The sequence below is a fragment of the Palaemon carinicauda genome, chromosome 4, assembly GCF_036898095.1.
Source record: "Palaemon carinicauda isolate YSFRI2023 chromosome 4, ASM3689809v2, whole genome shotgun sequence".
Taxonomy (NCBI): domain Eukaryota; kingdom Metazoa; phylum Arthropoda; class Malacostraca; order Decapoda; family Palaemonidae; genus Palaemon; species Palaemon carinicauda.
In genome coordinates, this window is record NC_090728.1 from 64728746 (window position 1) to 64739725 (window position 10980).

General features: G+C 35.7%; 1 protein-coding gene across 1 annotated transcript; it reads right to left on the reverse strand.

Annotated features, from left to right (window-relative positions):
• Positions 1 to 7230: 7230 nt before the first annotated feature.
• Positions 7231 to 9541, reverse strand: MetRS-m (Methionyl-tRNA synthetase, mitochondrial). The gene has a single exon (XM_068372334.1). The coding sequence runs from the start codon at positions 9437 to 9439 to the stop codon at positions 7739 to 7741; it is 1701 nt and encodes a 566-aa protein (XP_068228435.1). The 5' UTR covers positions 9440 to 9541; the 3' UTR covers positions 7231 to 7738.
• Positions 9542 to 10980: the final 1439 nt, after the last annotated feature.

Sequence of the window (10980 nt, forward strand, 5' to 3'; positions counted from 1 at the left end):
TCAGACACTGAAACACTTTCCACAGTTCCGATAGGATCACGGTTTTTCAATACCTTTAACTCTGAAAAGATAGTATTTCTATCGGCTGCTAAGGACTCAACTTTCTCACCAAGAGACAAAATAGCAGTAAACATGTCCTTCATAGTAGGTTCCTGATCTACCACCACAGGGGAAGGAACAGGATTAGGAACAGGTAAAATAGGTAAGGTTCTATCCACAGATCGGGAAGAACTACGCCTAAGTCTATCTCTCTCTAATCTCCTAACATAACGATCGTAAGTACCAAAATCATCATTAGTTAAGGAAAGACACTCATTACACCTATCATCTAATGAACAAAATTTACCCCTACATTTTACACAAATAGAATGAGGATCAATAGATCCATTAGGAAGTCGTGTACGACAACCCTCACTAACACACCTACGCTGAGCAGGGGAGGAGTCGGCCATTTTAAAGTTAACGTGAGAGACCGACAAGCAAAAAGTAAGGGAAAAAACAATAAAGAAAATCTCAAACAAAAAGATTTCAAGATAAGAACCAAGGAAAATTAATCAACGATAGCTTAAACTCAAAAAAGAACGTTGTACATCACCAAACAACTTCCCAAGAGAGTAAAAACACGAGAGCGAACTTCTGTATGTCAGTCAGCTATGACGGCAGAGAGAAGAACTGGAGTTGGTGTGTAGTTCCACCTGTTCTACCGCTAGGGTGCGGTTGGTACACCTGGCGTATCTTCGATAGCGCGAGATTTGAATTTTCTGCCCTGGCGTCAGGGACTTCAGCTCTTTTATATAACCCGCTGTAAGTTTTATATTTAAAATTCAAATTTACGTTAAAAAAAAAAAAAAACTTTGACCACGGTTCTTAACCCTTTTACCCCCAGGCTATTTGGAACTTTCCAACCCTTAACCCCCGGGTGTTTTTTTTTTTTTCAAGCACATTTTGTAATATATATTTTTTAAATTCCTCTAACATCCTTACTTTTCATCATAGAGAGGTCAGGTTGGTCTCATTCTTTTGGAAAAGGCCTGAAGTTTCTCATAAAGTTATCAAAAATATGCAAAAAATAATGTGAATAGCAGTTTTTTGCAAGGACGTACCAGTACGTCCATGGGGGTAAAGGGATGAGTTTTATGAAATGTACCAGTACGTCGATTGGGGGTAAAAGGGTTAAAGTAACGATCCGACTAAGGTGAATTCTATTTGTCTTATTTGTTTTTTAATAGATCATCACAATCGTTGAGCAATAAGACATGAGTCTTTATATAGTTTATATATGACATATCTGTTTTTGACGTTGTTAATAGTTTATATAGGACATATCCGTTTTGACGTTGTTACTGTTTTTAGAATGATTTATTGTTCATTTATTCTCATCATTTATTTATTTCCTTATTTCCTTTCCTCACTGGGCTATTTTTCCCAATTGGAGCCCTTGGGCTTATAGCATCATACTTTTCCAACTAGGGTTGTAGCTTGGCTAGTAATAATAATAATAATAATAGAGTTGAGGCATTCCAGGACTATTTTTTGTATGAAGTTTCAGCCGTTGTTTGGGTAATGGCTGCTTTGAAATGTTCGTTGCACAGGTTACAATCATTTGTGAAAATTGGATCAAAGCTATTTTCTTCACCCAACTTCGAGAGAGAGCAAATAAAACACAATGCTTTTTTCTTTTTCTTTTTTTACATCAATGTTAAAAGTAGAATAGCATCTGAATGGTACAGTACTGTACACTATACTTCAGGTAAGAACACTGGGTTGTAAATTTTTCTTCTATGTCCAAATCCTTTGCACACACAGTACCTAATAAGTACATAGCCTATAACCCTTTTACCCCCAGGCTCTTTGGAAATTTCCAACCCTTAACCCCCAAGGGTTATTTTTTTCCCAGCACATTTTGCAGTATATTTTTTTCAAATTGCTCTAACAGCCTTAATTTTTGTCATAGAGAGGTCAGGTTGGTCTCAATCTCTTGGAAAATGCCTGAGTTTTTTCAAAAAATTATCAAAAATATGAAAAAAAAATTTTTATAGCATTTTTTTGCAAGGACGTACCGGTACGTCCATGGGAGTAAAGGGATGGCTTTTGTTAAACGTACCAGTACGTTCTTTGGGGGTAAAAGGGTTAACAATATAGTGAATAACTCTGCATTAAGGGCCAAGACTGAAGACTGGAATATATTTCATGAAAGGCTGAGCCAATTACAGTAGAGTTACATGCAATAGTAATAAGGTTAAAGAAAGGAAAATTCTTTAAATTTTAGAACATAGAATGACCTATTAACTATGCAGATTTAGTTTGATAGTAATTGATACTATATTTACTTGGCCGAGGTATAGGTTATTTAGAATATCTTGGTAAAATACTTTTAACCCTTTTACCCCCAAAGGACCTACTGGTACGTTTCACAAAACTCGTCCCTTTACCACCATGGACGTACCGGTACGTCCTTGCAAAAAAATGCTATAAAAATTTTTTTTTTTTTCATATTTTTGATATTTTTTTGAGAAACTTCAGACATTTTCCAAGAGAATGAGACCAACCTGACCTCTCTATGAGAAAAATTGAGGCTGTTAGAGCAATTTAAAAAAAATATACTGCAAAATGTGCTTGAAAAAAATAACCCCTGGGGGTTAAGGGTTGGAAATTTCCAAATAGCCTGGGGGTAAAAGGGTTAAGTTTTCCATAAGACTTAAGTCACCCAACAATTAATTGGGATTACCCATTTGATGCTATATTCAATTTTCCAGAATGGTTGATACTAAAGGTCATCAGCTGACCTATTTTTGGGTGAGATAGCCATGTTGTCCTGATGGAAGGTTCCTTTAGTAGCTTCCTAAGGGTATATATGACTACAGTGAATATTCCCAGAGAATTAAACTAAAGGTTTCCAGAATTCTAACTTCTGGCGCGAGTACAGTACCCTTAAGGTTGTCCTTTAGGATATCGCATGAGAACAGGGGACGTATTCTTGACACGCCACATAGCTATCTGCACCCCACATAGCGTTTACGCTTCGAGGGGGGAACCAGTGGCAAGATATAGGAGGAGCCGTTACAAAGTTCTCCTCCTCCGTTACTGTTATGGGCACTCGGATGACGTCATATGCGTCAGCCATCTTGCTGACGTCATCCCCGCCCAATATGAAACGCGACCATTTGTTGACTTGTAGCTGGAAATCAAAATTTGACTGCAAACAGCTTTTTGGAACTAATTAATTTTGTAAGATGACGACCTTCTGTATAACTAATTATCTAGAAATATAAAGCAACAGCTTTGTTTCTTACAGTGGGGGAAAATAGATGACGACTCAGAGCAGTTAGTACAGTACTGTATTTGTGTACAGTACTGTATTTGTTTTCTTCTGGTATACAGCAGTTTTACATAAATTGGATATAAAACTGCCCTAGAGCACTTTATGTAACATATATTGCTTCTCAGGTTTGGGTTTAAGATACAATACTGTATTTGATAACCCCGAAAAATGTTCCGATATATGTCGGGCCCACACGGTTGAAAAGTACGGCTTGCCTAAAAGCTTAGAAACAGGCGACCAAGAATATTACATGAGCATCTAACCTAGGTTAGGTTAAGCATACTGGAATAGTATGAATACTCTAGTAGCGGAGTCCTTTGTATCTAGTGTGTTGTGCTAAAAAATGCTCTATAAACTCTCTCTGTGAAATCTGGCAGGAGTGGCCGTCTTCCGAATGGTAAAAGTATGATAGACGTCATTAAAAAAAGACGTGTATCGTTCTCCTTCTGCTTCTTCTACCAAAGAAATCAAGAAGCAGAAACCTTCTCTTCCAAGTTCTGATTTTCCCTGTCCGATCCTTCGATATTGGAGTTCCCAGAGGCTCCAATAATAAAGGCTGGAGGCCATATGTTCCCGCACGAGTTTGTAGATGTGTTATCTCCGATTGTGCGAAGTGAAGTGGAGAATGCCCATAGTGATTATGATCCTTTAGATTCAGCTTTTAATTAGCTAGGATTTTTTACCTAAACAATAAATATTGTATCACCAAAGTTAAACTAATGGGAACACTTATATATTTCAGATACTAAATGAGAAAGAAAGAGGATTTCCCCTTCATAGTGCAGGAGGTGTCTCCAATTGAATTAGACCATTTGTCTCCTAAATGTATGCCATCATGGTAATGCACTGTTCAGCGAATAGGCAAAATGTGTCTCCGCCTACCATGACTGGTAGAGTTGTACTATTCACCAGTGAGATCCCATATCGAGTCGGGCCTTCCAGTAACACCTGGAGGGCCTAAGAATAAGTTTTCTCCTATAAAGGAAGCAGCTAATCTTTCTCCAAGAAAAGTACCAGCTTTTCGGTATTCTTCACGAGGAACCACAGTGCCATCTTCTCCTACAAAGGAAGTTTTCCAGATCATCACAAGAATAAAACAAGAAGATTGGTGCTACCAACCCAGTGCAAGTGAATCTTTCCGTGCGTCCGCAGATCCATAAACGGCCCTTGGTTTTTCTCCCTCAGAGAAGTCTTCCTCCTGACGGCAGACTGTACTGTGCTTGGCATATTCCTTTTAAACGGGAAGATGATCAGTCACTGGTCTCCAGTCGACTTTCCCTCTAGAATAGATGACTATAAAGACCTGACAAACTGTTTAAAATAGTTTGAATGCATTCCTATCCCTCACATTCCTGTGGGATTCGAAAGCCCATTGGTAAGGTGGCTTTAGTGTCAGAAAAGTCCTTGCTTTCTGCCTGCCTGGGAATGTCAAGCTCTGGGTCGAGGTGAAGTATAGACTGCACCCAACCAAAGGTCAAACATGATACTGCTTGGCTGATAGGTAAGCGCCTTCCATGGCAAGAGACTCCGGGTCTGAGAACTAAGTGCCCCCGTATCCGAGACTTTCATCGGATCCATTTGTAGGAGCTGCAATTAATGGTTCGATGGACAAAATTGATGAAGTCACTGAAGCATCTCGGGAATGTCCCGAGATAGGAGAGGGACGATGACAGCTGCCAACGTTGGAGGGATCAGTTGATGTCTTGTGAGAATCGGCCCAATTGGTCATCTTGTGATTTGGTGACTTCTTCCTTCAGTTTTTTTTTTTTTTATTTGTATTTTTGCTTATTAGGTTTTATAATATTGTTTTGTCCTTTTGCTCTTTCATACCTCACTCTGAACCGTTTGTCTGGTGATCTTTTCATACTTTGTTTACTTACCTGATGGAGGGACAGTCAAAGCAACTTATTAAAGTAATTCTCTGTTTCTTTTGTATTTCCTTTTGTTTATTCCATTTGTATCTATTTGGTTTAATTAGATTTACTTTGAGGATCTAACATAGTTTGTATTACAATTATTATGGGGTCTGCTAATTATGTTCATGGTTGTTTCAGGGAATAATCTACTGAAGTTCAAGTTGAATAAAGCTTGGGTAGCAGCAGCCAAGTCTTTTAATGTCACAACATTAGGAAAATATCAGCATGCACTATTTCCAAAAATTAGACAAGAGACAGAGAAGGCAAGCATCCAGGAATGGAAAAGAAGGGGGGGGGCCTTTATTCCTACCTATAAGTAGCGCACATGCTCCAGTACAGCGTGCCAATCCATCTATTGGGGATTGGTAGGTTCCCAATACGCATCATTTTACCTCGTGAATAAAGCTACAGTGTACGGGTATTTTTTCCCAGGAAGGTTTTTAATACTGCACGAAATAGGGCAATCAAATATATGTCTTCAGTTGGAGAGGATCCTCCCCCAGTAAGTCCTGCTTACAATCAAAAGTGACGTCATATCAGTGGTGTGTGTATGAGCAGGGTGGTTGGTCTACTTTCCCCACTCTAACTAGCGGTGGGCGGCTATACCGCGCTAAAAGTTTTATTGCTAGTTTCAGATTTTGCCGAAGTATATATTCCTAGTAAAGATTTCAAGGTTTGCATAGTTAGGAAAAATACAAATTACTTTCAAATTTGTCTTTTTCTTCCTAAGAAGGAAAGCAGCTAATCTTTCTCCAAGAAAAGTACCAGCTGTTCCAGATTCCTCATGAGGAACCAGTGTCATCTTCCCATAGAAAAGAAGTTTTCTTGATCATCACAAAAAGAACAAGAAGATTGGTCCTACTGACCCTGTGTGAGTGAATCTTTCCCTGCGTCCGTAGATCCACAAATGACCCTTGCATTCTTTCCCCCTTAGAGTTACCGAGCAAGAGAAGTCTTCTTCCTGATGGCAGACCGTACGATGCTTGCTGTACTGTAATCCTTTTAAACAGGACGAAGATCGAATATCCCTGGCAGTAGAAGGAAGAGAGCCAGGCACCACATCCTGACCAACAGTGCTCTGTCTCTCCCATGGGGAGAGGAACAGTGGGAGTTACACGTATGTATCAATCAGACTTCCTACCACAGAACTGTAAATCAATTACAGTTATCTGAAAACACAGCATATCCTGTGTTCCATTAATAGCCATCAAACATGACAGTTTGCAAGACCATTTATCTCAATGAAGAAACAAAAGATTAAAAGAAGTACACTTGTACTTTCCAGCAGCCGAAGTCAAAGTGTAGGTTACGCTATCAGGCAGGTGGCAGGGACCTACCCATCACCTAACAGCTATTACTTCTACCTAGTTGAAACTTAAAATTGCCATCTCCAGCTTCAGTAAAATCATACTCTTCTGAAAGGTTGAAGCTGTATAATAACCTAACCCAACCTCCCTATATGTTGGAACTAATACAAATTTAACCTCACCTAACCTAACCTACCTTATGTGTTGGGACAAATACAAATATATTAAAAAATTTGTTATATTTTAGGATTTTGGATAAAAAATAAATTGGATATCATTTCACACACAAATTACTCATCACACATATAGTGCACCTTGCATTTTAATTACTGCTTTGTTCATTTAACAAAAATTCAATACTTATTCTTCCCATCCAATGATATACAGTATTTTAGCTTTGATATAAAAACACACATTGCAGGAGAGTTTGTACCTCGTATTAACAAATTTTAAACAACAGTTATGTACTACGATAAAATCATGAATCATTACATTTGCTTTCAAAATGAAAACTTTACATAGTTATTAATCAAAACTCTTTAGGTTATACACAAAAATAAAGACTTGGGATACGAACAAAATTTTGTTTCTGTCATTAGTATAATGCTATCAACTGAAAGGTAAAGTAAGCAATATAATTTTCAATATAAAAAGTTTATTGATGTAGAAATCAAGTATGTGACATGAAGTAAATCCAAATAATTAATATTTACAAAATAATACAGGCTTTAAATCACTAAAAATAATACAAAGAAAATATTGCTGGGATTAAAAGGCACAATTATCCAAGACTGAAAGTGGTCTAGGAAATTTAAATGCATAACTAGACATTTGTTGAAATTATGGTGATTGACCGAGTTCTCTCTTTAATTGAATGCCTACCAACACTAAGAAATTTTTCACTATTTTGCATATGGTATAGTAATGATAATCATTTAGGCTATGCTACATGGCTTAGCCGAAGTACACTTAAATCTGTTAAACTCATTTGGAACTCATAGAATTATTATATTGGTTTCAACTATAAGTTCAAAATACTTCAAGACCTCAATTATTATTTCTGAAATTATGGAAAAAGGCTAAAATCCACAAAGTAAAACATCAATCTGTTCTGAAAAGATTACCATCAGCACAAATGTATTAAAGTTTTAGTTTCATCACAGTTAAGATAATTAAACAAATACTGTACATAATCACACTTTCAATTTTGAAAAAAACTTAGTTCTAGAACCTAATTTATACGTATTGCACAAATATTTTTCATTTTCTTTGGAGAAAACATTCTCGATATCTTCCCAATATCGATTATGTTTCATAACACCGATGCTGTCTAAGAGTTTTGAGGCTAATATTGGTATAACAGGGAGAAGAGCAATGCCTACTACACGCACTGTTTCAAGGGCAATTCGCAATATAGAATCCAATTTTGATCTGTCCGTCATGTTTTTAAGTTCCCAGGGCTTTTCTTCTTGTACAAAAACATTCGCTGAATGTACAACTGCCATAATAACATCTACAGCTCTATAAAAATTGAAATTATCATAGTGATTTTCAACTTCTTTAGGGAGGGTATGTATGAGTTCAATCAATTGCTTTCCTACAGGAGAAATATCATTCAAATACTGCAGGCTCAGGGATGGAAACTCCTGGTTTGGATTAAGTGATGGAGCTGAGCATCGGTTGAGGAGATTGCCCAACGAATTTGCTAATTCTGCGTTTAATAACCGTACAACACGTGTGTCACTCCAATTATTGTCAGAATGCGCAGTTCCTTCCCTTAAAAGAAAATATCTTAGCCCGTCTGATGAGTAAGACTCAATGCAGTTGAATGGGCAAACAATATTACCAAGCGATTTGCTCATTTTCTGATCGTTAATTTTCCAATGCGAATGACAAAGTAACTTTTTGGGAGGTTCCAAACCAGCAGCCATCAAAAGCGCCGGCCAGTATATTCCATGAAAACGCAGTATATCTTTTCCCAACACTTGTACATCCGGGGGCCATGACGATAAGTTTGGGTATCCGGCAACAGTAAGGTAGTTAACTAACGCATCAACCCACACGTAAATGTTATGATTTTCATCGTTTGGGACTGATATGCCCCAAGATACGCGATCTTTTGGCCTGGACACCGACAAGTCTCTAAGGTCGTCTTCTAACCATATCCGTAGCTCTTCCAAAAATCGCTTCGGTTGAACTCTATCATCACTCTTTAACCAATATTTCAAGTCGTCCTGAAAATCTGATAACCTAAACATATAATTTTCTTCACTGTTCCACTCCACAGGATGTCCACTTTCTATGCTGATAAACTGTTTAGCACCGGAATTAATTACTTCTTTGACTTGCGTATCCGTAAGATAGGCTTCATCCGAAATGCAGTACCACCCACTATAGGCACCTTTATATATATGACCTCTATCCACGATAGTTTGGAAAAAATTACGAACGGCATTTACATGTCTTTCTTCAACTGTTCGTACGTAATCGGTATATCCTATATTTGCTGCATCGAACAAGCGTCTGAATTTTTCTGATATTTCATTACAAAATTCTATGGGTGGAAGACCTTTCTTTGCAGCCGACTGCTGAATTTTCAACCCATGTTCATCAGTACCAGTTGAAAACAACGTTTTAATATGGTTATCTTTATTTTTCAAAAGCTGAAACCTGTAGGAAGCATCGGCTAACAAGGCCGAATGCAAATGTCCTATATGAGGCTGAGCATTTACATAAAATATTGGCGTTGTAATAAAATATTTCCCGGTATTACTAGCACTAATGGTACTTTCTTTCCTCAGCCAGCACTTCGAACACAGTCGTGATTTTAACGTTCTAGCTATGTTAGGCCTTAAAATACCTAGCCCACTAGTAATAGCTTTCCTGGTAACCATAATATAATGTCACTGGAACGATTTTCAGTTATAGTAGTATATAAAACACCATAAATGGGTCTTAGGTCGTCCTACAACTACTGAATCAGCTGATCGAGAAAATGTAAACAAAACAAATTGATTTAAGGTAGTGACTCTCAAATACAATGTGTATTTATTATGTTATTTTTACTTATTAGATAATACAACAACTATATTTTAATCTAATTATATATAATTCTTAAGTAAAATTATCGAATTATCTATATATAATTAATTTTAAGCAGTTATAAGTAAGTAATAAGAGAGCTGTTACTTAAAGTTTCCCATAAAATCGAAAGAAAAGTCTTTTCTGTATGACGTTGGGCATCAAGACTTTGTCTTTTCTTACGGCTGTTCAGTTGAACACGAATTTCCATAGATATCCAACGATGAATATTTCTTTTTTATATTATATTTTATTATTCTACGTATGTGGTGAACACTTTCTCTTCAGATTTGATATTACCATGTGTGAATATATATTTGCAACTATTTAATTTTTATCTTATTCACATAGTTTGGGTGCAAATAGCTTGCAATCTTTAGAGACATTGCTATTATTGGTAACCACCTATATAGATAGCATTAAGTTTATGGTTATTTAAAAAGTCTAACGACTTTATAATGGATATAGCTTTCTCTATACTACTGCTTATATTTCTAAAAATCTTATAATTTTCTTCAAGTAAACAAATGTTAATATGCCATCTGTTTCTCTGCACAACTCACAAATTTCTGTTTTTTGTAAATATTTTTTGGACCAAGACTGTATAACATTGTTTTCATTGCAATTATATTTTTATTGTTTCTCTAATGTATTCTCTTCAGCCACTCCCATGTACAAACTTTAACTTTTCAATCAATAAAGTTTGCCTTGTCCAAAGTTTCAGTTTAAAGAGAAAAAAAAATAGGTAATTTAGAAGTGGTAATGATCAATTAATGTATATAAAACACAATTAAAGATTAATTTCATCTTAAGTAGACAATGTTTAGTGACTATTTACACACCAATATATTAAGATAAATTAACTCCCATGACTTCTTACTAAATTTCATAGCTTACATAACACTCACAATAAAAGACAAGTATATAACTTTTACCTTGCTTGAATGCATTATTTATATTATTAATATGCCAACTTAAGATGGCCAACAATCTAACACTCACTATGAAGCAGACAGTAAACATATTATTATGATCTAGCATATTCTAGTAACTTTGGTCAAATAGAATTATTAGGAATACTTTAGAATAAAATATCTTATTTAATGTTCGATAAAGATTAAAACTCACACTTCCAGGTCTCAGGAAATAATCAATCTTATATTTATAAATTTTATTATAAAATAGTTATCTCGCATTATCATACATTTTACAATATATATATATATATATATATATATATATATATATATATATATATATATATATATATATATATATATATATATATATATATATATATATATATATATATATATATATATATATATATATATATATATATATATATATATAT